This window comes from Cinclus cinclus, chromosome 5 (genome assembly GCF_963662255.1).
Source record: "Cinclus cinclus chromosome 5, bCinCin1.1, whole genome shotgun sequence".
In the NCBI taxonomy this organism is placed as follows: domain Eukaryota; kingdom Metazoa; phylum Chordata; class Aves; order Passeriformes; family Cinclidae; genus Cinclus; species Cinclus cinclus.
The window spans coordinates 36,628,465-36,655,922 of record NC_085050.1 but is presented as its reverse complement, the minus strand read 5'-3'; the positions used below and the strand labels follow the sequence as shown (position 1 = coordinate 36,655,922).

General features: G+C 35.1%; 1 protein-coding gene across 1 annotated transcript in view; it reads left to right on the top strand.

Annotated features, from left to right (window-relative positions):
- The window catches only part of GALNTL6 (polypeptide N-acetylgalactosaminyltransferase like 6), a 435,822-nt gene that overhangs the window by 186,112 nt on the left and 222,252 nt on the right, over positions 1–27,458 (top strand). Inside the window, exon 4 of the mRNA XM_062492844.1 lies at positions 13,275–13,441. Coding sequence (XP_062348828.1) covers positions 13,275–13,441 — 167 coding nt within the window. The remainder of the gene's footprint in view (positions 1–13,274; positions 13,442–27,458) is intronic.

Genomic DNA, 27,458 nt, shown 5'->3' with positions numbered 1-27,458 from the left:
TAGATATTTTATTAATATTTAATTTTTATTCTAAAATATTTAGAAATTTTGTACCAGTGAAGAAATATTTCAAAACCCACAAGAAGAGTGTTTTCATTCACTTCTCTTTTCACCTGCTTTGTGCTGCTTTGTGTAGTCTAGAATACAAAACACCTGCTAGGGTAAAAGTTGCCAGTATTATTTTCTATTGTAGAAAGAGAAATGCTACTTATTTTAATGCTGAATGTACCAGTTGAAATTAATTCTTATCTTCTCCACATTATCAAATATTCTGCTATTCATACCATCTTTGTTCAAACAAACAAAACTGAATCTGACTTGCATTTTGAATAGTTTTCTAAATGTGATTTTAATGATGCTTGGGGGAAGGATTGCAGTCATCTAGTGTGAACAGTGAATATAAATGTTGTGACCTATCCTGTTTCAAGCTCCTTAGTGTTTTTATACTAGACAATCAATTCTTTAAGCTTTTCATTATTGAATCAAGGAATTCATGTTTGTCCCAACACATATCAAACACATTTGTAAGCTTTATAATTTATTTTGTTTTGTATGTTTGTATATCTTAATTTCAGCAACAGGTCTCCTTTCATCTAGAATTTGTAGATCAATTGCTGATAACTGTACCTGGGAGTGCAACAAGTGCAGCACTGCAAGCCAGGCAAGGGAGGGGATTGTCCTGCTCTGTGCTGGTGCAGCCTCACTTTGGGTCCTGTGTACAGTTTTGGGCACCACAATGTAAGAGGGATGAAAATTCTATTGGAGAGCATCCAAAGGAGCATTGTGAAGATGAAGGATCTAGAGGGGAAGCCATATAAGGCATGGCTGAGGTCACTTGGTCTGTTCAGCCTGGTGGAGACTGAGTGGAGACCTCATCACAGCCTGCTTCATGAGGGAAACAAGAAGGGCAGACAGTGATCTCTCTTCTGTGGTTACCAGTGACAGGACCCTAAGAAATGGCTTGAAGCTGCATCAGGGGAGGTTTAGGTTGGGTATGAGATCAAAGGTTTTTCACTCAGAGGGTGATTAAGCACTGAACCAGGCTCCTCAGGAAAATGGTTGCAGCACCAAGCCTGACGGAGTTCAAGAAATGTTTGGAAAATGCTCTAAGACAAATGGTGTGATTCTTGGAGTTGTCTTGTGCAGGGCCTTGATGATCCTTGTGAATCCCTTCTACCTGAAGCCATTCTATTATTCCATGTCTTGGGTAATCTTAGATCGCATGTGCAAATACTCCCCAGCTTGCCTGAGTAATTTATCACAAGAAATCTCATTATTTTAAGGTTTCCCTGGGCATAGATAGATTCATCTGGTAATGAAATCATTAGCATTTTTGTTGTACATTAACAATGTCCAACCTGGTTCTTATAATGTCTGGTTTTTAGCCTGTATGGGCTGGAGTCAGTGTTTCCAATCCTTTTCTGCTGGTCTTGCTGTCAATGTGTGAAGTGCTGGCCCTTCACTGTCACTCCCAGCAGTGTTCCTTTTTAGAAGTCTGAACTATGCTCATTTTTCATAGGCATTAAACTTTTCACAACTCTCAGAAGAAATGCATTTTCCTAATCAAAGAAATAAGAGTGTTTAGCTAAGGGCTGGTTACATCTTCTGTGTCCTGAACATTAATGAGGTTTTATTTCTTTCTAAAAACCAGATTTCATTCTATGGCTTCTGCATAACTGAAACTCTGCTTTTCAGAAACTGAGAGAATGCCCAAATAGTTCTCTCTCAAAACATTTGCATGCAGTGTGGTTGCTTTCCATTGTTTTGTTGGTTTTTTTGGTGTTGGTTTTTTTTTTTGTTTGTTTGTTTTTGTTTTTTTTTAGAGAGGTTAAAATATAAATGTAATGAGAATTCTCTGGGCAGTATGTTTTTTGATTGACTTCATTTTTGTGTTTCTTTTGAGTAGTTGCACATTTAACAGAGTTGGAGTCTTAATCTCTGTGTTTTAGTACACTTTGCAAAAATGCTAGTATTACTAAACTAATGGGTAAGGGATATAGTTAGATACATAGGCAGGTAGTAGTGCATATCTGAATTCCCTGAAAAAGTAGTTATTGCACTGTATTTAGTTACTTTTCTTTTATGAATACAGTGCATTTGCCACAACCTAGCCTGCATATATTGTCCCTAAAACTGAAGTTTAAAAGTTTCTTTAATCCAATGCTCCAAAATAAATTCCAATTAATTCCCTCTGCAGTCTATGATCTTGTTGTCCTGTCTTGCTAAAAATAAAAATAAGAATAAATTAGATTTACATCACTGAAGTATGTTGAACTTACAAAAACATAAGTCTCTTACAGAAATAATTGTTTGTATTGAGCTTCTATTGAATTTTTGATCATATGGTGGAAGAAACAAAGACAGTCAAAGGCTTTTTCTAGTTCTTATTTATTTGCAGGAATCAGAAATGTCTTCAGACACACATACACATTTCATTGCTTCATACTGCTGATTACTGGTATTAGCTCAATTTAAACTCAAGTGGGTAGTAGGTAAAAGTGGGTAGTGGAAAAGCTAGAGATTTTTACTGTGCTTTTCAAGCTGTTGTGTGTAGTTGCTGAATAACGTAGTCAAAGTGAAAAGTCATGTGGTCCAAAACACAATAGGCAATGTCCTCATTTCCAAGCCTGACCAGATTGTTCTCTGCAGTTGCTTCAGGGCATCCCATTTGAAGTACAGCTCCTCAAAACAGGATCAGGAATATTTTATACCCAAGAAAACCTATGGCTTTCTGTCTCTGTCATGCCTGCTGTCACTTTCTCTGCAGGATATGTATTGATAGGAACAAATAACATGGAATAATTCCCATGTGCTTTCTGGTTGCTTGTCTTTTTTTTTTAGGGCAGCAACAGCAGAAATGTGGCTGAAGACTGATGATTCTTCTTCCCACCTTTTATTGAGAAATAGGCCACAATGTTAAATAGGCCAGTGAAGAGAATCCGAGCCTGATGGGTCTGTTTCTGTTTACTGAAAATTATTTGATTAAAGAAATAATCTGTTTATACACATGGAGTTCTTGTATGTTTAGATGCCTTGCATGTTACTTAGACTCCAGTAAATCCTCCCACACTGCTGAGAAAATAGCAAGCTGCAGTAAACATAACTGTGAAATCTAAACTTAATGAGGACAGGAATTCTGAAGAATATTTACCCTCCAGCCAGTTCTGTACATCTGGGATAGCCAAGTCTATTAGCATTTGGCAATGGTTAAAGCTTGAACTTTCAAATAATACAATAGTAAAATTGGAAAGTACGTCCAGCTTTGCTAAGATCTGTGTGGAATGTGGGATGTTCTGGGCTTTTGTATCTTGGAAGTTCACAGGTGAAAGTGGTGATATATGTTGTTAACATATGTTATATGTTATAGTAGTTTTATGAAGAGCCTCAGTATACTTTACCTCAGTAAAGCAGTATATTCTCAGCAGTATATTCTCAATGGCAGCACAATTAACTGTTGTACCTCATGTAATAAGGACAGCAGATGTGCAGCAGTGCTGGAATGGAAAAACAACTTTTATTTTGCCTGATTTGATGGTAAGCTTCTTGAGCTCCAGTTTTCTGAAGGCTGTGCTGGCCACAGGATGTGGTACTAGGCATGAGAATTTACTGATCTTGTTGGCATACATGGTCCATGAGACCCAACAGCCTTTTTGCAGCATTTGCTCCCTTGTTTACCAGCTGTGATTTTGGTATTATAAACACTGGTCAGACCTAGTACTATCTTGCCCTTTATCTCTTTTATTGTGTACAGGGGATGGTATTGAGAGGTGTGAGCCTGACCACATATTGCAATGAAAATGAGGGGTGAAACGAAACAGGTAGATCACAGAAAGACTGTCTTTGAAAATTAAGAAATTTATGCATAAGTAAACTGGATGTAGTAAGTCCATGGGCCTGATGGGATGTACCCATGCTGAGGGAATTGATGTCTGTTTGAGACTCCTCTCAATGGTCTTTGAATGATCACAGCAATTGAGAGAAATACCCAAGGACTGATGCAAAACTGGGAGGAATAGCTGAATTTCAACAGGGTTCCTAGAAGCCTATGGGATACCTTTGGAATATAAGGGCAAGTAGTAATAAGGTAACTAGGATTTCTGAAACAGAAGTCAAAGGGTTATTAAATGTCACAGGTTGGTTTGTTCCCAAAGTAGTGTGCTTTAAAATGCACTTTGAAGTGACAAAAACTGAATTCTAATCCTGTTTCTTCTTCAGCCAGGAAAATTACCTTACACTCAAAATAGAGGCTTTTTAGTGATCATGTTGAGGTTTGCCTCACTTGTGAGGGACAATCAGATAAGTTTGCTAGGGTTGAATGAATGAATTTTAACTATATTGTTATTTCTCTGATCTTCTCTTAAAAAAATGTTTTGAGGGTGTTTGCTTGTATATGTATTAAATAAATTGGTTTGATGTTATTTTTGAATTCATAAGTAATAAAGTGCAAGGTTTAAGATAAAATATAATGAGAGTACTAGGATGTGTTTTTATCTGCAGTCGCTAATGAGGAATTTTGAGGTAGTATAAAATGACTACCTATATTATTTCACGAGCCTTCTAGATGTAATACATATGGGTGAGCAGATAAGTTTCTTAAAACATATTGATGTGGTTTTTTAAATTTATAGCATCTTTCCATTAGTGATGATGATTTTATAAGCCACTGTATCATAAAACAAAACTTTGTAAACATAAACTTGCTTTTTATCAGTATAGTTTATCTGACTTAGACTCCTCCCTTGGTTAGAGGAGCTTTCTGGTTTGAAGGACAAAGCAAGGCAAACTCAAAGACTTTGATTTCTTCAGAGACAGAGAGTGCTACTGAAGAGACTGTACATGACAGGCCAAAATGAGGCAATTTGACATAAAGTAACAAGCACCTAATTCAGCTCCATCACTTCTGATAAATTCCATGGTGAGGGAAGTCTTTATAGAGCACAGGACTTTGAGTTCATAATTCCCAAGACATGTTGATGATGCATTTAATAGCAATTTCACAAACAATTTCTACTGTACAATTTATTATTTTTCTTTTTCATGAAAATAGTACTAATGTTTTGGAGAAGGTTTATTTGTTCTAGTAAAGTGTTGTGACATTTATTGAGGCCTATACCCAGTGATGCCTGCTTGCTTCTCAGCTGTGAGTCACTGTGAAAATGAAGATTACTTTCACTGCCATCAACTCACACCCAAGCTAATTTTACAGCCTTGTCAAATAGCAGGAGAAATTACTAGTTATCACTACTTAATCAGGCTCTGCTGACAAGACTGGATTGGAACAGAAACATGGTGTGACTGAAGCTTGTTGCTGTAAATTGAATACTTCGACATGCTAAGACAATTACTATGTAAATTTCACTGGGAAATGTTTTGTTCTGGTAGCTTATAGAGGTCTTGTCAGTACCTGAGGGCCCAGTGGGTGCTGTAGTTTCTTTTAATAAAGGGAAAGAAAAGGTCAGATTTGAAAAAGCAGCTTAGTTAAGAGAGCTAGAGCTGACAAAGCCAGTGGGGGGAAAAAAGGTTAAAAATCTGTTTTACTTTAACTTTATCTGGCACTTCCTATAAGAGGAGAAAATTAGAGGTGGGCTACTTTTATGATCCAGAAACTGCAGTAGCAAGCTGCTACCTTGTTTCCTGAATCCAGCAAAGGGATGTCTGTGAGACATTTGACTTGTGCTATGTTATTATCTATCAGGGCAATTTTCAAGGTTGTTGATGTGTTTGGAAGGCACAGAGCCTGGTAACTGCCCACAGCATTGCTGGTGGGGTCCCTTAACGTGCATAAAACATTGCTGGTATGTCTACAGGGTCAAGCAAATTGCTGCTTTTATGAATCAGCTTTTGCTGTCAAGTGGCTGAAATGGTGCCAGCACTGCTCTCCTTTCTCATCATTTTAGAAGCTTATATTTTTTCATTTTGTCTTCTAAAAGGCAGTATGTTTCTGTGTGTTTCTGTTAAATGTGCAGCTGTAAGGAGGGAGGATTTGGGAGTTCTGAATCTTTTCTCAAGCTCATGTGATGAGGACATTTTTCCCACCTCAGATATAAAGTTATCAGGGAAGCAAACAGAACTATTCTTATTCCTTGAAGTAGAAAAAAAATGCTGTTATTTGTGCCTAGTAGAGTAGGCCAACCTACAAATGAAATCATAATAGTCTTAGGATTCTTAGTACTGAATAAGAAAGAAGTGTAATTATAACTCCTTTTCAGTGCCTCTCTTTTTGTGAATAGTCGTCTTTTCAGGTTGTATTTTAAAGGTGCCTGCTGCAGATAGCTTCCTGGTGTTTCTGGGACAGTTCTTTTTCTTTCTCAGGCAGGTTAATATTTCAGGAATAGAGGAACCCCTTGCTATTTTCTTAACCTTCTTAAAGTCTCCCTGCAACTTTGAAGCCAACTCTAAAATTGCTTTGTTCAGAAACTTGGTTTTGATTCTTGTTTCAATCCTGCAGAAGAATTCTGTTTCTCAAAGGAAAAGTTAAGTCAATATTGAGTGTTTCAAAGCAAATTAAAGGGTGTGACTGTGTTTAGTTTCTAGGAATAAGCCTTGAACTCCTGCAGCCAAGTGCCCAGCTCCAAAACAAAAGTGCAGGAGCAGCATGCAAAGCTGGTTAAAAGTTCTACTTTGGCAATTATGTGTATTTAATTTATTTTTTTTTTACTATAGAAATAATTTTCTAGTAAATTCTACCTTTTTATTTTTTTTTAAAAGAGATTTGGTTTCATAAGTAACCATCTTCTGGTGACTCTGTGGCAGGTGTGGATAATAAACAGGACGGTGTAGATTTCTGAGTTCAGTTTTTCAAAATAGTAATAATTTACAAATTGGAATTGTACATATGGTTAGTGCTTAATCCGTTATGTTTCTAATAGAAGGGAGAGAGGAAGGAGATTATTTGGACAAAAATTGATTTTCAAAGCAGCAAGTACAACTTCACAATGAGGAAACAAGTTGTGGACTGGTAGATTGGGCCTCTGTTTGTGAAAATCTCATCCAGAAGTCTCTGAGAGACTAATTTTATGATGTAGGGATATTCTTTGATAGGAAATACTAGCTATTAAGTTCTGAAATATCATGGAAAGAGAGGAACTAAATTGATTGAGGATAGCAATATATGAAAGCATAATTCAAGGTTCATAACTTTTGATTCATTATAATCTTGAAAATTGTATCTAACTCATCAGCATATTAATCATTTGATGTCAGTTTTTAGTTGTTTGGTTGTTTGTGGGGGTTTTTTGTTTTTTTTTTGGGGGGGTTTAGTTTGTTTGTTTTGTTCTTTGTTTTTTGTTTTGTTTTGTTTTTTTACATGAGTGTTGGCATTTATAAAAATATTTTTTGGCAAAGTCCACATTGCTAGTGTTATTTAATAATTCTGAGTATTTGTACAGTGGCAATGCATAATACTCCCTGCATGTCCTCTTCTAAAATCCCATTGTTCTGAATGGTAATGTCATAACTTCAGTAAAAGAAATATGAGTGTGAGCTACTTAATTATCAGGATAACTATTGCTTATCATAGTTATTTTCTTGCGGAGTATCTACCAAAACATTTCAGATGTAACACAGACATTATTCTGAGACTTAAGACTTCAGTAAATAAACTTGAAGAAATCTACTATTTATGTCAAGAAATTTTCTATTTTTCAGCCTTGGGTGCTGAACCTGTTATTCAGCGTTGTTTCATGAATATGTGCTATTTTGCTGCACTAAAATATGTTATGTTTAAATGCAATAGAAGAGGCATCTTTAGGAAAGCTTCTGTTGTAGTTACTAAGGCCAGTCTGTAGTTAATCTTCTGTTAAGGTCACGCAGAAAAGGCTTTTGCTGAGTTGGAGCCCTTTTCTAGTCTCAATCATCAGATTCTTCACCCCCTCGAATAGTATTCCTGCCATGACTCCTAGAGATATACTGTTGTTTCTTCATCCTCTTGTCCCTTCCCAGCTTGTTAGTTCAGGCATTTGGATACTGCCCTCAAGAAATAAATCACCTTGCTTTCAAAAGAGCTTAAAATAGTATCTTTTTGTGTGCAGCCAGTTGTTTTGAAAACTACAACCAAAAGGTGAGTAGTTACTTGACTGAACTCTTTCTGAAGAGTTCTGCATGTTTAAGTGTGCACTCTAAGATGAGTGTATTGTGTAAAAAACCAAAAATTTAAACTATACACTTTCTTTAAATTAGAAAAAGAGTTCACCTGGAGAACACATCCTCTTACCAGTTTGCCTGTATAACAGGACCAGCATGCAGTCGGGTTATACTACATAAGGAAGTTATTTTGGTTTAGTAGTTAACTTGCTGTATAGAATAATGATGAGCTAGTTTTGTCCCTTGTTTTGTGTGGTCAAATGTGTCACTGCGTAACTCAGCAATAAGATGGATTCCCAGTCTCCAGTAAGAAGAATATTGGTAAGGGATTCCATATGATGATCAGTAGTACAGGCAGCATAGCCCTAAACACTGGAGGCTGCTGCCTTTTAAAGCTCATAAGAGAAAAGTTGACAAGTTATTTGCATGTGATGAGACTGTGGTGAAGGGACAAGAGAGATAACATGCCCATACGTTGCTGGATTCCATTCCTGGCTGTGAAATGGGCAAGCTGTTTAAATTCACCAGCCCAGTCTTTAGAGCTAAGAACAATCCCAAAGTCACCCTCTGGAGAAGTCTGGAGGCCTAGGTCTGTTCAGTTAGGATGAGCCACAAGATGTGCAGATGTTCACTGCTACACTGCCCTGGGCGCTGGTGGTGTAGTGTGGCACATGCCTAGAGATACAAACAAAATGTGAGCTAAGCTGACTGATCAGGATTTCTTGGAAAAATTTCTGGAAGACAGTGTCAAACCTTGAGCACTTAAACCACCAGCTGGTAAATGATCACTTACCAGTCATTAATGAGGAGGCTGCATTAGTCCTGTAGCTGAACAAGGTAAGCTGAGGAAGACATAGTGGGAGGTTTCTGAGCCAAGTGAAGGAATGGTGCCTCAAACACTAAACATTACAAATACTGCTGGACTGAGGTATTTGGTTATCTGAAGAAGCACAAGCATGGAGGTAAGGATAAAAGTGAGGAAAAATATAATGAAAACGTTGGAAGACTAGTCAAATAATGTGCTCTTAGCATCCTTAAGTATTTATCCTCTTATCAGTATGGGAATGATGAGCATACATGCATAGCCAGGGCTGATTACAGAGAAGACTTTAATGGAAATTATAGTGATCAAAGCCAAAGTGAAAAATCAGTTTGCACTAATTTCAGGTAGGCTGATTTAGTTTTCTGCCCCCAGTCCCAAAATTATAAAATATCATGGCAGGTTTTTCCTTTGAAACTTTGTGTGTCTTTATGCTAATGCATATCTCATTCAAACATGCCATTTTATAATATATATAGAATGAATTAGCAGAGTCAAATAAACTGTCTTGATCTTCATTTGCCATTTAAATCAGTCTTGTTAAGTGCAGAGTTCTCATATGCTATTTTAAAAGTTAATCCAGTTTAAAGTGCCACTAAGGCAAAAACTAGTCCTGATAGAAACAAGCTAAAAATAGCAAATAATGCATTCCTATTAAAATTATTTTGAAAGACCTGGTTAGTATCCATTTTTCAATTCCCCACTGATTTTTTTTCTTTTTTAATTCCTTAATCGGAATATGATGTGACACTAAAACTCTACAGTAATATACTTGCCTTTATCAGTTGAGCTATGATTTCATAATTAAGAAAGCTTAAAGTAATGTTGATTGACATCAGCTATATTGCAGTCTTTTCTACGCTGAGTTACATCTTGGAGCAAACTCTTACTTCACTGAAATTGGCTGACCTGCCTATCTGTCCATCTTAAATCTACTAATCTTTTCTGAGTATTGATTTTAGGATTTATTTCCAGGCCTCTATGGATTTTCTACTATTTCAAGCCTCAATGAAAGCCAGTGTGCTCTTTGTACACTTTATTCTGCCATTCAGACTACCTGATTGATACTTACTGTCCATATAAAGCCTACATTCACTTAGTGTGCAAGTAAGTTGCAGTGTCCTTATTTGGAGGATGACAGTTGGAGTTTGTGTGTCCAAGTACTATAATTTTCTAAATTGATACAACTTTGACCAAATTTTCCACTGAAAAAAATTGGGAAAAAATATTATTTTGCTCAGTAGTATTTTAAACATTTCTGTATGTAGTCAGTTCAGTTTAATTTAACATGTATAGCATAATTTAGGCAGTTTTACCTAATGTATATGAGGTTATGGTAATCTTCTATACATAGCATTTTTCCTTTTGACAGGAAAGCTTGCTTCATTGTTTATTTTAGTAAATTTTTGTATGATTGCATTCTTCAGGAAGTGTTAAAAAGTCTTGAATTCTAGTTTCTCATTTCTTTGAGACTCAAAAATTTCCCTTTTAAAACAAGAAACAATGTCTGTAGCTTCTAAGTAGTCCTTTTGCATCCAGGGTATTTGGCACTGCTTCTAAAACTCAGGATATACAGAAGCACACTCGAGGACTTGGAACAAATGGTGCATGCATTATATATGTTTATTCTCATGGTACATCCAGAGTCTCAGCTGTGGAAGTCTAACTTGATCTTTATTGCACTTCATGGGCCTTTCCTGAGCATTAGAGCTGTTAATCCAGAATGTCCTGCAGCCCATCACAGCACAGAGCTAGCTGCCCTTTGCTATAATGTTGAATAGAACTTAAAATGAAATGGATTTCATGTTACTCTTTTTAAAACAGTGATCTCCTGTTGCAGTTAGGGTCTCGTGTCAAGAGAACAAGGGCTAAAAATGAGCATAATTCCACTTGCTGAAAAAAGGCAAGTAAAACACTACTATGAAACCTAGCAGAAAATGATGAAATTTAAGGTTTCATTTCTATTAATTTGAAATCCAGGCTTTTTTTTTTTTAATAAAAGCAGAAAAAGAATATTTTGGTGGTTTGTCTTTCTAACTGGAAATCAATTCACATATAGCCAGATACCTTTGCAATGACAATCAAAAGTAAATGCAAATGAGGATTAAAGGTCAAAGTTGAAAGATGGAGAAATGTTAAGAAAGTCTAAGATGCTTTTTTCCTCTAAGTGTGGCTCTGTTTTAGATCAGTCTGTTCAGCAGGAAGAATGGAATAGTTGTAAACTAAGTCCATCAATGTTGCTTCTCCTTCCAACACTTTAGCATATGCAGTTACTCTGAAACTGTCAATGAGAATATCCGAATCCAGTGACCTACCCCATCTTTGCACACATAAGTTTACAACATTAACCATGCAAAGTTCAGTATGACTGCTTTGAAAAGGTATCTTGTTGTACTGGAGAGGTGACTTTTTAAAAAAGAAATGGCATTCTGATGTGTTTGGGTGTTTTGGGTATTTTTTTCCTCTTACTCTTTTGAAGTTGTTAGTCTGACATATGTGAGGTTCTTTTGCATGTTTTTTCTTGGCATGGGGTTTTATGGAGGCAGAAGCTTCCTAGTTTTGAAATAATATTTACTGGGAGTCAAAAATGCTGAAGGAAAAACTTTTGCTTTCAAAAATAGCATGAGAGTTCCATGCATGTCTGTTAGTTGCATTTGTTCTAGTCCAAGAAGCATCACTATTGACAAACAACTGGCAACAGTAGGTGTTGGTTTTGGTAGATGGCTTTCTTAATTTGCCAACTAAAACTGCTGTGTGTTAATAATGGGCTTAATTTTTTGTGCTTCTTCCTACAGACGAGAAAAATAATTTCTACTAAATTCTTTTGCTGCAGTAGATTTCCTCACAAAATATTTAAATATACATACTTAGACTTTTCTGTCACTAGATAATGAGCACTGTTTTCTCCAGACCTCCACGTTATTGCAAAGCATCTGTCCTTTTTTCAGTGTGCTGATATGTTTTACCAGCAAGCTGCTTAATAAAACGTTTCCACAGTGATTATTTCAGATAATGGCTTGTCATTAAATTAGTTCTCACTGTTGTAGGAAAAAGTCTGAACTACAAATTTAATTTTTTTGTAAAGTATCTAAAAACTAGTTAGTTTATTTATAGCTACATAACAGTTAACATTTTGCAAGTACAACTATAGTAGCTGTGAGTTTTTATTATTTCTTTGAAACACTTCATCAGTGTGGTAGCTGTACAGTATATTGGTAAATACTGATTTCTAAGTTACATTTTATAAATAGGAAATGCAAACTAAACTGCAAATATATGTAAATCAAAATTATATCCTATAGCATTTTTTTATATGCATAGTTATGCTTTCTGTCAAGGAGCAAAGATATCGATACTTTTCTTTAAACCTAGAATTTGCAGGGCTAAACTTTTAATTTTGTTTGTTTATTGCAAAGCTGACAGGTTTCTGCTCTAGGGATACCTTTATCAGAATCTGAGTTTCTTTGAGGAATGAGAAATCATTCAGTTACTTTGTCCCCAGAGGTGAAAATGCCAGGCTTTGTTAACAACAGAGGATTGTGTCCCTTTTTTCTTTTTTTTTTCAAAAAAGCATTAAAGATGCAATCCTATGAGTTGCAGTAATCTAAACATTTGTGATAAAATATTTTTTGTGTATTAGGAGACACTGATTTGCATCGCCATTATTTGTGGTTTTTTTTTCCTTTCTGAAGTGTGCAAAGAGCTCAATATTGAAAACAGGTTAAAGCACTGATATTCCGTAGCTGTTGTGCAGTTAAGATGTTGAACGTATGGTGCTTTCATTTCAAAGATGAAAGCTTGTTTACATCTCCTTGTTTATAAGTCTGCATTTCCAGAATTTTGTGTTATCTCTATACTTAATAGGAGTGATCATTTTGGATCTGTATATGTGAAGTTGGAGTTGTACATTTGGATGTTGTTGTTTTTCATATTGTAAGCACGTATCACCCAGGATAATACTGAATTGTTATCTAGGGTTTATCGCTTTGTAGACCAAACAATCATTTCGGATTAGCCTCATATTATGCTTCAGAATTATTTTTGATAAGAGGATTTGATTTTTTGAAATGATGTCATAGAAGATAAATCATCTGTCATATTGCAGGAAAAAGTTTTCAGTGAAGGAAAATAATTCCAGCCAGCTAGACTTTTTTCCACTCATTCCACTTAAATTTTGTCATTGTTCCAGTTTATTCACAGTTGTAAGCAATGTGTTTTAAACAATCCGGCTATTTTCACATGAAAGTACTGCTTGATTGCGGTGTCGAATTTTATGCCAGGAACCATGTTGGTTGAATGGCCCAAATGGATGACAGGATTTGCCAGCTCAGATCTTCAGTATGCTTATACAATTATTTCCTTGCCTCTGCAGCTGCAAGCACAAGGTGTACTTGGAAACACTACCAAACACTAGCATCATCATCCCGTTTCATAACGAAGGCTGGACTTCGCTCTTGCGCACGATCCACAGCATCATCAACCGCACTCCAGACAGCCTGATCGCAGAGATCATTCTGGTGGATGACTTCAGTGACAGAGGTAAGGCCCAGCTGGTTTTGTTTTCACTTGGAATTTATAATACAGTGCGATGCAGAGAGAAACTAAAGGGGTGAAATACAAAGCCTTGAAGCACTATTTCCCACTTTATTTGGGAATATTTATAAGATGCTCTTGTTTTACTTAGCATGAGTACTCAAATTCATGTCAAAGCGAAGAGAGACTGTCAGCTGTTAATTAGCCTTTATTAATCTCATATTTTGGATGCTATTACTGAAATACTGCACATTTTAGTATTTCCTCATCTTTTCCCTAGACTTCTCTTTTACTCTGAAAATATGTCGACTTTGTTTAGGATGCAACTCATTAGCTTTTGATCCTGGAATGTTATTGAGCTAGGCAGATTCACATACTAGTACAAAATAGCCATACAGAGAAATGAAGCTGTTTTGAATGGAATGTGAAAAAAAGCTTTGGAATAGTTGATCAAAATTTGCATAATTTATATATAGGAAAATTAAGAAAACTTCAATCACTTAATGTCTTTTGCTACCATTATTTCTTGAATGCAGCAGAAAATATGAATGGCTCAAGTTCCTTACATGAATCTTAACAGTTCTTTAGGTAAAATTTCTCCATGATGGGGATATGGAACTAGGAAATACAGTGGGTTTTTTTTGAATTTCAGCTCATCCCTTAAAAGTTTAAGCATGAAGACCTTTGACGTCAGTGTTTTGTGGGGTGGGCTTTCTGTTTCTACTGAAATATCAGTTGCTGTATTGTGTATGTGAGCTTTGTTCTGAGTAGACTGATAGCAAAAGAGAGAATTGTACCCTTTGCTAATGTTTTACTTAAATCCTATGCCTCAGCTAGGAACATAGAGGAGCAAATTTCTGACCTACAGTTTTAATAAGCCCCTGGGTGAGTGAGAGAAATATTAGTGGAGCGCTGCAGTAGCAGAATCATTTTTGTAAGAGTTTTTTTTTCTTTTCAACTTGATATTTCAGGGTTTAGAAAGATAAATGCTGCACACATCTATCTTGCCCTCTCATATCTGCTGGTTTACTCACACTATGTCCTTTGATGAATGGCCTCTTGATCTGTAATGCAATTTAAGTGAAATTGTAAAGTTAGTACAGTTCTGACTATTCTATGTTTATAAAATCTAGAGCACAGATGAAAGTTTTTGAAATCAGACCTGTAAAACAGCACACCCAGGCTGTTTCTGCAGGCTAACAATTTCCTAGCAGTAAACAACTCAAGGGGAAGTCTGTAACTTGGTTTTATGAGATATCTGACAAGTAAAAAAACTGGTTTCCTTTTTTTCCTTTTTTTTTTTTTTTCTGAAATAGCAGCTATTGAGGCCATGCTTGCTCAATATGGTAATATTGTAACATTTTTTTAAATTAAGAACATAATTACTATTGTTGATGTGCTTTAAAATATGTTAGTGTTTTGTAAAGCTTATATACTGCCAGCTTATTAGAAAAAGAATTAATGGTGGTTAAAAGGGTCTTGCTCTTCCTTGCATGCTCTAACTTAGTTTCTGCTCATTGCTGGAAGTGATATTATTACTATAACACTATACAAATCTCCATATTCTTCTTCATTATCAGTTATATAAAGCTTTCTGACTTTTCAGAGGAACAGTTTTCAGCTGGAATAAGTTGTTCCTATAGCATAGAAATGTTTAACAAAAGTGTTGGAGTTTTAAAAACTAAAAGAAATCTACAAAGCAGACTTCTAGGAAGCTGGACCTAGAAATGCAATACCAGTAAAATGATTTACTTCTGCTTTTTGGTGTTATTAAAGTAAAGTTCAGGAATGTGAATGTTGCCAGTTATGAACATATTTGGTACTGTATGTTTTAAGAAGAGAAATAAGAAAAGGAAGATCTGCTGCAGTCTTTACTCTGAATTCAGTAACATTGAGGTCAGATGAGTTATTTTGGTACACCTGAGGCCAGTTTAATTCTTGTCTTTTTGATCCTCTAAACTTTACTTCACTGAGACTGTATTGTGTTTTCTTGTGCTCTTTTTTTCTCTTTCATGACGTGGTCACAGAGAATAGAGTTGTATTGTTTTATGTTAAGAAAATGCTGACTGGTATCTATATCTGTTCCTTCTCAGTTCATAAAATAACCTGCTTTTAAGAAGTAGTAAATTATTTTACCCTTTAGTTGCCTTTCTGAGGCTGAGAGGAATAAAACAGCATAAAAGACATTGAAGCCACATTAGGCAAAGAATTATGTTTGTGTGTTCAGGTGTTGTCAAAACTCATAGAATCATTGCAAGCAAAGTTTATTACTGAGTTGAGGCAGTATAGTGATTAGTGATAAATTCATATCCCTTTTCCTTAGGGTATAATTTATTTATGAAGCTGCACATGCCATATAGCTGACAAATGGCTATTACTTTGTGAAATCGGTTATTTGTTATTACAATGATGTGTATGCTGTTCTTGTTCTATAACTTCATATTATAGGAGAGAGTTTTCTCTTAGTCTAAACAACATCTGTAGATAGCTAAAAGTGAAAATAAGGTATTTCAATGACAATGGTATTTCAAAAGTAGTGATTAAATGACAAACACTTCAGAGAAAAGTTTTTTATTAATCCTGCTGTTCCTTTTTACAGACATCTAGGAAGTTATTCTAAGTCAGTTCCTGTTAGAAGCAATAAATGAGAAAAAGAAGAAATTTGAAAGCTCTGTAAATAATTTTTTAAAAGGCTCCAGCATTTTTCCTTCATTTTAATTAATGCAAATATAAATACTGAAATGCACTGAAAAAAAACTTTTGTTAACAAACGATGGAAATGTTTTTGTGAACAGCTAGATATCAGGAATTTGCTGGTTTGTCTGCAGTATTACTTGTATACCTTCATTTTATTCATATGCACTCCTTTGGCTTTTATGATCAAAACCAAAATATTTAGATAGTTCGTGCATAATGTTCAGTATAAATTATGACATTTATATGTTATGAAAGTACAAGGACAGCTGCACATCTTTAAATATCAATATAATGCAGAGTAGAGGCTTGGTGTCATGAGGGAGGTAAGCGAATGTTATGAAACTTGAAAGTGCAATATTTGGTTATAGACAGATTTAATATAAAAGAATACATGAAGATTAGAAGTTATCTGTGATAAAAGGAAATGTAGATTTAGATATAGGTACATAGTGCAAGATTTCTTTATTCATATAATTTATAGAGAGTGTTTGTATTTAAAAATGTTGAAGCAACAGGTAGGAGAAAAATGTCTGGTTTCATGGAACTCCATTTCAGCAATAATAGCAGCTTTGATTTATACTGTAAACACAAATGGCTGGATGTTGGTGTACTGGTGAGACGAAAAAGGACTGAATCTAGAGTTTGTAGGTGCTCTAACAGATATAAAATAACTACAGTTCACTTAACAAACGCTATAAAAGAAGGGAAAATAGTAAGCTTTGACTTGTTTGCCTCAGAAAGCTGTCGATACAATAAGGGTACATTTTAATGATACACATACTTTTACATACTTAAGTGTGCAAAGTGTTTCTGATTTTGTGATGGATTTGGGGTTGCAAATCCAGTACATGATTCATATAATCCCTGTATTTCAAACTGGAAGTTAAAGATCTGTAAGATGTGTTGGAGATATTAACAGACCTCTGTGTCATTATCTACAGTGGCTTTGTGTGCAGCTCTAGTTTTGTGATCCTGTTTTTTGGGAAACTGAGCCTTGTGGAAAGTGACTTTTTTTTTTCTGGGATGGTTTTGGGGTTTGTGTGAACGTTGTTTGAAACATGTTGAAGATGGGGAGGTTTGGTTTTCGGGTTTGATTTTAAAGATTGGGTGTTTCTTATTGACATGGTTTGCTCTGAAGTCAGTCTGTCAGCAGACAGATCTCTGTAAAGGAGCAAGAAGCAGAATGTGGGCAACAGTTTTGAAGGAAAGGCCAAAATGACAAAGCAAGTTTTCAATAGTTCAGTTGTGGAATATAAACTTGTATTTACAGAGGAATACTAAAAATTCTGATTAATGTTTTAAAACTTTGGGGAAACATAGATTTGCATAATTCATTAGTTAAATGGTTCACGTATGTTGCCAATATATGATAGATTTGTACATCAACTTTTATTTCTTTTTGTGTTTTAATTACTTAATTAGCATAGTCAGACCTGTAAACTGGTACTAACACAGTATATGCCATGAAAGCCATGTTGACTTAAGAAGCACTTTGACTTTACCCTATAGCTCTTGAACCAGTACAGCACCTATTATAAGAAAAAATAAACAATGCCACGGCCAACAACAAACGTATTAGCAGTAACAATTATTTGGCAGTATTTTAGTTTGGAAAAACTCCTCAGATTTGCCAAGGGAAAAAGGAATATGAAAACTTAGTAGCCAACAGCTTCTTTCTCAACTAGTCAACAGGCAGTGAACTAGTTTTTTGGTAGAAAATGACAAACCAGGAATTTTTCCTTTATGTTGATGAGCCAGTCCCTTATATTGCTGTCTATTATGTTCTTCTGTATCTGTCCCCTTGCTTAGGTCTTTCTTCTGCATCATTCATTTGAGAGTATCATGGTGTCCCCTATCCGGTGCCATGTGGTTTGTGTTAGACCTCTACATAGCCCAGATTAATAACATGGAAGTCAGTGTACAAAAGCAGCCTGTGACCACTTCATCAGAGCTGTAGTTGGTCAACATTTCAGTGCCAGTAATGTGCTTTTTTCTGTGAACATGGAAGATGACCTGATGGATGACTGGGTTTTTTAAAACTGTAGTTCTGTAAACTAAATTGATCATATTGTACAATTATGGTAGAGTAAGGGAAAGAAGTTTGTGCTAAAAGCAAATCAACTCTATCTGACTATCAGATTGCACCACTTTCCACTGAAGGAATAAATGCTATTGCATGTAGCTGAAATTCCCTATATTTTATTTGTAGACATGTAACAAATGTCATTGTTACATGCAATTGAAATTCAAAGGTGTGGATGCTTGCCCTCAGACCATGGCTAGATGTAACTTCTCATGAAGTGAAAGTTTTGTTGTATGACTGAATGTCTTGTAATAGGAAAGCTCTGATATAGACAGAAAGTCTCTGTGTGATGAAATCTCATGTCTCTAAAAATTGTAATGTTAGGCATAGCTCATGTAAGACATTATTTGTGAGAAAATAAGGTGGAATCCACATATAAATCTGTTAGATTTGTAGAAAAATAGTTATACCTGAAACACACAGTCTTGCTGGCTGGGAAGCCTGTTGCTGTAGTCAAGTCATTATACAAAAATAAAGAGAGATATTTTCTGCTTACTGAAGAATTTGTAGTGGCTTTGCACATGCTTAATGCATCATCCTGGAACCCAGAGCGATCCCAGCAGCTTGAACTGTTCATGTCACTGATAGCATAAGCAAAACTTTACTGGAGCAGAGCTTAATGCAGCAAAGTTTTTAAGTAATGTTGAACTTAATATTAGCATATTACTGTATCATGTATACTACATCAGAAAAAAAAATGTTAACTTTTAACCCTATATGAAGGTCAGTCTCATATTTCAAAGCAATTTTTAAAAAGGAAAAGGCCAAATAGAAAATGAAACAAATTCAGTTTCAAGATGTCTGCATCGACTAGAGATCTAACTAAACACAGCGTTTACATTTTTATACTTGTAATATTGAGCTATAAAATGCCTCTTTCATTTCCTTTACAATGAGCTCAGTTACTGGAATTTCATGAAGCTTGGACTTGCTTCTAGTCATAATACTATCACTGTAAAAAGTGCAACTTAAAAGATATATTTGCATCGTTTGGAATAACTGATTTCAATCTGTACTACAAAGTTTTCTGTTTTTCACTCTACATTCTCAATTTTTATAATTATAAATAATAATAAATATCCATATTATATAACTAGTAGTTAATTATAATTTATACGGATAATCATAATATATAGTATAAATTATAAAAATATAAAACTGTTTATGAAATATATAACATTATATTTCCCATTATTGTAATTATTAATTATAGATGTATATGTAATTTATATAAAACATGAATAAATTTTGATAGTTATAACCTGTTGTGGAGTTTTTCTTCTGAAATTACTGACTACAAGGATTTACCTTCAGCTCCTTGATGTACCTTATAGTAGCAGTTTCAGTTTCATTACTGAAGGCATTTTGATTTGACAGAATGGCTTTGCCAGTGGCAAAAGAAAGGGTTGACCTGAAGATAGTGAGAGTTCTGCTCAAAAGAAAAATGGTCGTTTTGAAGCCAACTGCAGCTCATTTCAAAATACATTTTGTTTGCTGAAGTAAAAGTATTGTCATGTTGAGAGAAAGTGAGAGGTGGGAAGAATTTCAAATAACTTAAGTTTTATACTTTATCTAGATAGAACTGAGAATGTGTCTGCACTGGGGTAAGTTTAAGAGTGTCACCCACATCACAGTGCTGGGTGTGAAAATGAAAACTCCAGTGATGAAGTAGTAATATGATAACAAATTCTTACCTTTCACATGGTTTATCAAATTGGTTATAATAGATAAGTAATTTCACTTTTGAATACATATGGAGACAGGATACAAAGCTTTTGTGTCCACAAGCTCTATTTTGGGCAGTCTATCTTTAGTTGCCCGCCCTATGAGATGCTTGCTGGGATATGCATGTTGATTCCACACTGCGTTCCTTTTGTGTGTGAGCACGTGAGGAATTCTTGAGATGGGAACCAACAAGCAGCCTGTACTTAGCAAGACTCTATTGTCTGGGTGTCAACTTCTGAAAAGTGTTATGCTGTACTTGTTTTAAGTGTGGTTCATGAGATACTTGAAGTAAATCTAGATTTAAAACAGTAAAGTTACTCTGAGTAATTTTGAAATAATAGCAACACATTTATACATGTGTCAAATTTTTATTCTGTGCATCTCAGCTTTGGTTTACATTTCCTTAGGGTTAAATTGAATTATGGATGAAATTTCATTATTTTAAAATTCTTCATGTGGAATACTCAAGTTTGATCTTGTAAACAGGAAGGAAAATGTCTCACTCTGTGTAAACATTGGTTTCTACATTGACTTTTCTCTGAAACATGAGCTATTTACTTTCCACTTGAAAAAGCATTATTACATTGCAGTAATAGACGAAACAACTTGACAAGAGATTTGAACAATTAGCTCACAATTATCTTCTTCAGCTTCAGTTAATGAACTATGGAAAAGATGCACATTAGTTTATGAAAAATGTGAAAAGATGTTGTTCTTACACATTTCCCTACTTTTCTTCCTGTCCAAGTTTCTTCTTAACATTTTATTTCTCTTAATAAACTTTAAGAATTTATTTTTAGCTTATTTGCATTAGGCAATTCATAACTAGTATTCCAAATGTATTGCTTCCACAGCTTCACTGAGTAGCGTAACTAATTTTTGCACGTTCAAATGGAATATCCCCTGAATATTCACAATTAAAACCTGCAGACAGGTTGATTTAGGATGAAAGCTGAAGTCTGTTGCTTTGGATTTTTTTCAAACATTCCATCTGATCAAGTCCAAACTGATCAATTTTTATTTTTTTGGGTGGTGCTTTGTTATCATGAATCAGAATAAGCCTGAGATCTTATATTGTTTGTCATAAGCTAATCAACTAGGTTTTGCTGTAGTGTCAAGAGGAAGGATTCTTGCCAAATAATAGCTGTTCGTTATTCAGAAAATTTCCTTTAATTTAAAATTGAAGTTTGTTCATGATCCTTTTCATGCATGAGTGTTGTTTCAGTGTTATCATTAAATAACTCATTATCTTCTCACTGCACACAGAAAGAGATAGCAACTTTCAGTTTTCAAAGTTCATTGCAGTTTAATAAAGTGTGACAAGCTTTCGAAAAGATATCCTAGTAGTCTTTCTAAAAATGATAGTTTGTTACAGTCAAGGTTGCCTTAGTTTGTCACATTTGAGTTCATCTAAATAGACTTCAAAAAAATATTTCACCTTTCCTGAATGTAGACTTTGAAGTAAGCTTGTAATCATCAAGCAAAATAGCATCCTTAAAGAATAGGCAATAGTATTGTCCCTAGCTACATTTTATGCATCTTAAAGAAAATAATTTCAGAAAACCTTTTACTTAATTTTGCTGTATTATAAATGTGTTTTGTTTTGTCCTTTTCTCCTGTTTGCAAATCATGTGTGAGCCTGAAACCTGCTAATGTTCCAAATATATTAGCAGTATCATGAGAGGAGTTGTTTTCCTGTTCATTCACTGGTACTGAGCTTTACATAAAGAGGGAAAAATAATGTGGGTGGTATAAGGAAAGCTGTGAAATGATCAAAGCAGGAAATTGTGATTGTCACTTGTAAGAGAGTTTTAAACTCAGAATTCTGGCAGTAAAACACTGTGTTTTACTAGATCTGTAAAAGTCCTTGCAGTCAGATACAAGGTATAAATAGTTTCTAATAATTTCCCTGGGAGATGGGTGGGAGAATATTGATTTGGTTGCAAGCTAAATGCATTTTTGTTGGATTTTTTTTTCTTAAACTACATGCCTTTGTCTTTTCTAGACTGATTCTTATATATAGGATTGCTAGCAAGTGTATAGTTTACAAATTTTAACACATCATAAAGAAAGAAGAAAAATCCTGTAATGAGGTTAGCAGCCTTTCAAGCTTTATACATAAAGAACAAAGGTTTGTCCTGCCCTATTATTTTGGTAACCCTGACAAAATCAGTTATGTTTAAAGTGTTCTAATGGGTATTCTGTCCTTGCTTTGCTGATGGAGTAAAACAGTTAATATTTTCCATTCATGTTCTGGTATATTCTATTTCTGTGAAAGCAAATGAATAAAAAACAACCACAACAACAACAACAAAAGCCTACAGAATCTTTTCTTAGAGTATTGAGAGCTGAAATAAATCTATATTAATATAATATTGATGCTTTTCTTTTTGCATAACCCAGTACATAATTTAACAGCATTTGTTTTTGATGATTCTTTCCTGGATAATGGCAAGCAGTTCCCCCATAACTTTTATTTCTTTTATTCTAAATAAATGGAGGCCCTGTTAACAAAAGTATCTATTTGTTTAGTGTTGTATATGTTTATGCAGATTTTTGTTTTGTGCGGTCAAAAATCAAAAGTGTATTTATGCATGTTTGTTCATTGCTGTGTGCATCCTCAGTGTCTCACAGGAAGCATTTGTGACATAAGGAATTGTATAGTTAAAAATCTTTTTATACAAAAGTTCAATCATTATTTTGATTAACTTGCAAAGGAATGTTGTTGCTCTCAGAAATCTCTGTCCAGACGTTCAGTCAACTTTGGGTGCTTTTCTGTATGTGCTGATCTCCCAAACTGAGCTCATGCATCTTTCAGACAGATGGGCAATTTTATGGAGCATATAAATGCCTGAAAGCTTTCTAAAAACTCTGTCATGTGCACTTGGTTTTTTAAACGCTACTGATTTGTGAAAAAAAGCATTAATAACTTGTATTGAACAATTATAAAGGATTTATTTTATTAGGACTGGGTCAAACCATTTTTTCTAAACTAAAATAAGTTCCATATGTGGTGGAAAATTTTGGTAAGGAAGCCTGACAAAAGCAAAGCATGATTCGCTACATGCAAAGAGCTTTTAGCATTCTCCTCAGCCTTTTCAAGATACAGGTATGAGTTCATTTTACTTGGGGTGGTGATTTTTCCCCCCCTTTTTATCCAGTTGTATGTTTATGCATTATGAGAGCAAGTACACACTTTGGTTTTTGCGGCTTTGCAGGACTGCTGCATCACTGAGACACCCTGCACACAGAGGCAAACAAATATGTTGATTTAATTTATGATCAGTGATTTAGCAACCTTTGTTCACCTGCTGTAGGAGTCCTCATATGTCCCCTCCTCACAAATTCAAGAAAAAATGCATTAGGATAAATGGAAAAGTGTTTCATGAAAGCAGAATGCGCTACAGAATATGGAAAATCCTAACCATTTAGAACAGGGGATTTTGCTTTATATGATATTAAAAAATCCTTCTAAACACCCTGGTAAAATGCACTGCAACTATGTGCATGGCCTTCTGGGATGAAAGCTTTCCAGTCTGTGCTGACTTCTGGCTTTCAAAGCTATGTTGCTGTTATCAGAGCAGGGGAGGGTGGGGAATTTTGATTTTGTTTATTTGGGTGTTTTTAACATAAGTAATCTAATTTCTCCTACTGTTAGATCAGGATATTTTTCTACAGTATCTTCTGTCTTTTTATTTTATTTTTTTTTTCTAGGGACATAATAAGTCTTTAATAGGTAGAAATCTCTCAACAAATGTAGATGATTTCTGCCTAAGGTCTGTTCTTCCCCTTCATTTGAAGAGCAACAAAATGAATTTAGAAAACAGAATTAACATTCTTTGTAAAAAGTGCTGTTTATGCACATCTGTCAAAATAGCAAACCTACTGCTTTAGAGTTAGCAGGATAAACATGAGTTAGCTGTCTTACTCCATTCCTGCCTCATTTAATCACAGAAGAGACAGATGAATTCTTTATTTGTGGTACACTATTTCTAGTCAACAAGGAAATCCACTCATGTTTGTAAATATTCTAACTTTTTAGAAAATTTGTTATTAAGTGTTCTAAATTTATAGTGAAAAGTAATGATGCTTCAAAACATATTTCAAGTATAACTGATTCATTTATGAGAATTTGAAAATAAATTATGCAACTTACTCCCATAGTCTACATAAAGCAGTTCCTGGTGTGAAGAAAGACAGACATCCTGTGTACAAGCAAATGAAATATTTTTTGAAATCAGTGTCCTTTAACACTACAAAGCAATACAGAACAGGTGTTAGTCTTGTTCTTGAGTGGTTTGCCTATTGCAGTTTTTAACTGTAGAAAGCAATGACAGATTATGCTAATGAATGGAAAAAAAATAAAATAATCCGTACTACATCTGAGTCTAAAACTATTGCAGTTCTTGAATGTGTTTGAAAATGCTAGCTGAAGTGCTTGCTTCTTATCTGCAAACCTCATTCTTGTGTTTTAGTATTGTCAGTTCGATATTAGTCATAAGAAGTAAGGTTTGTGCTACAAACTGTAATAATATGTGAACACGGTATTGAAGTGTACAAGGGGCCAAATTCAGATCCATGCATCTAGTCAGTGTGTTATTTACAGGACCTTGCATATCCTTTTCAAGCATAGTTTCTGGTTGTGTTTACTTTGAAGGAAAGTTTAACATATTCTTAGTGAGTGGCAATCTGTGTGCCAGCCATGAATGTAAGGGTGTGAAATGTAAAATGGGTTGATGGTGTCAATTATGTTGGAGCCCTTTTATTTGTGTGTACCCCTGAAGTAGAGGTGATTAAATTTTGAAGATAATTGATGATTATTACTTCTGAACGGAATTGATTATTTCTGTGGAGTCTTGTAAGTGTTGCTAATTCAGGTAATTTAAGTGAATTTAGAGCTTCAGCAAGACCTGTGAGCGAATTCCTTTTTTTTCTTTCTCCTGTCCCATGTTCATTTTAGTTTTTTGAAGTGCTATCTATTTCAACTTGATTTCCTTCACGGAGTGGGCATGGAGTTAAGCTACACCTAAAACGAGTTGTATTTTGTAAATGCTATGCCTTGATTATTAATTAAATAATAGCTATAAAAATTCAATTAAAAGCAAATTTCCTTTGTTTCTATGTAGTATAATTTCTGAACCCTTCAAAGAAGACTGAAATTCTGGAAAGTGTACGGAATTATTAAGTGGCAAACTCTTCTAGCACACTTGTTGGTCATGGTCATCTTCATTTTTTATATGGATAATCATTTGCATTTTGTTGTGCTGTAGTGGGCTTGGTTTGTCCTTGGGTACTTTTAGAGTTCATGTAGTAGGTGGGGTGAGCTTGTCCTAGTATACATCAATTATGCAAGCAGAAAAAGATCTGTGAGTAAGTTGCTTGTGTCTTTTAGACTGTCCAGTTAAGCTGGCATATACTGAGTTGAATTTTAGCAGCATGCTTTAGGCAAAAAAAAAAGAGAGAGAAAGGAAAAAAAAAAAAAGAAACCTGTCACATGCCCAAGAACAGTTGCCCCCCCAACAAGCCCACCTTTTTCTCACTTCAACCTAAAGATCTGCATTCCATACCATGAAATCTTTGAAAATATGTGGTACAGTTGTTTCACTTTCAGTTCATTCCCAAAGCAATTTTTCTTTGGACAGATGATATTTTATTTCAGGATAGAGTCGCTTTCTATTCCAACATATTGGCTGCTTCAAAGTAGTTTCTCTGAGGTGTGGAAATTGTAACTTGTGTGGTACTCCTGCATTACTGAAGCAGCAGCATGAACTGTGAGGCAATTTGAGGTACAGCGATTTAACTGCACACTATTTGATATAAATAATTTTTCAACTCTTATCTTGCTGTTATAAATTGTATGGCAGATGCATGCATGGGATTTTTGTAATGCAACCTCACAGTGTTTCTGTAAAGCTGCTTAAATGCATATGCATTCTTGTTGTTAAAAGGTAAACACAAAAGAGATATCAGAATCCTGTAAGCAGAATTACATTCCTGCTTGTATACAAGAGATAAATATTAGAGCAAAACCAGAGTTTTTCTGTTTCATGTTCTTACTCTCCTCCTTCAGGCTATGTTCTTATCATGATTTTTTTGCTTCTTTTAGTTTTTTTTTCCTGAAGCAGTGTCCCTGAAGCTGTAAGCTCCTTCACAGCTATGGAATGTGATACGAAATCCCAGGGAACCTGAATGAGTCCAGGTTTCAGTAGCTGAAACAAAAGAATAGGGATGATGTTGCAGTTATTCTTGAAAAAATGTCTTAATGGGATCTTGGTCAGTACAATCTGCAGGGAGCTGAGGGACAAGAATGAGAATTTGTTTTGCAGGAAATACAGAGAGGTATCATAGCAGAAAAGGATGACTGACAGAAAAAATTGAGACCAGAAACATAATTGATACATTTATTTTAAACTTTGTGGTGCATTTGCTTCTCGAGTTTTATCTTGCTGCTTAAGGTTGTGTTTTAAGATGAATCAGCAGTATTTTTCTTAATTTCGCATGGTAGAATCAGAGAGCTGGAACACCTCCCTTATGAAGACAGGCTTAGATGGTTTGTTCAGTCTGTAGAAGGGAAGGCTCTGGGGACACCTTAGAACAGCCTTCCAGTACCTAAAGGGGGACTAGAAGAGAGTTGGAGAGGGAGTTTTTTGCCTAGACAGGTGATAGGACAAAGAGGAATGGCTTTGAACTGAAACGGGGCAGGGTTAGATGTTCTATTTGGAAGAAACTCCTTCTGTGAGGGTAATGAGGCTCTGTAAAATGTTTCCCAAAAGTTGAGAACGCCCCAAGTCTGAAAATGTTGAAGGCCAGGTTGGATGGGACTTGGAGCAGCCTTTCCTAGTGGAAGGTGACCCTGTCCATGGCAGGAGGGTTGGGACTGAATGATCTTTCAGGTCCCTTCTAGCCCAAACCTTTCTACTATTAATTATCAATCACACATCTAAAAAACAAGTTCCCATCTGCTGCAAAGATAAAAGCAGTTTTTCTGAGTATATTTATATACAAATGTAGTGTTTCACTGGGGTTCTTTTTGTCTGCTTTAGATATTTGGACAGAGCTTTGGAATGGTATGGTTATCGCAGTTTTCTAATTAGTACCTGGTGTGTGTGTGTATATATATATATATGTTGATACAATATTTCTAACATATTGTTAGAAATACATATGTACTGAGTGTAAATGGAATTGCATAAGTTTTAGATATAAACAATGTAGCAACTTTACTATTCCCAGAGAGATATTTCAGAAAAGCAAGTCCAGAATTTTGATCAGTGTTGGTTGCCTGACAGTAGCATGCTTAGTTATTTCATTTGCTCTTTTATTCAAGCCATTTTATATAAAGTATTATATAATGCTTTTTGAATCATTCTTGCCATTAAAATGTTCTTATTGAATGTTCAAATCCAACTTTGTGGATTGCTGTCAGATAAATGTGCTATTTACCTCTGTTGCTTGTAGTTATTACGCAAGGCAACCAGTAATATTGGGTTTTTCGGACATTTTTCTTGAATTCAATTA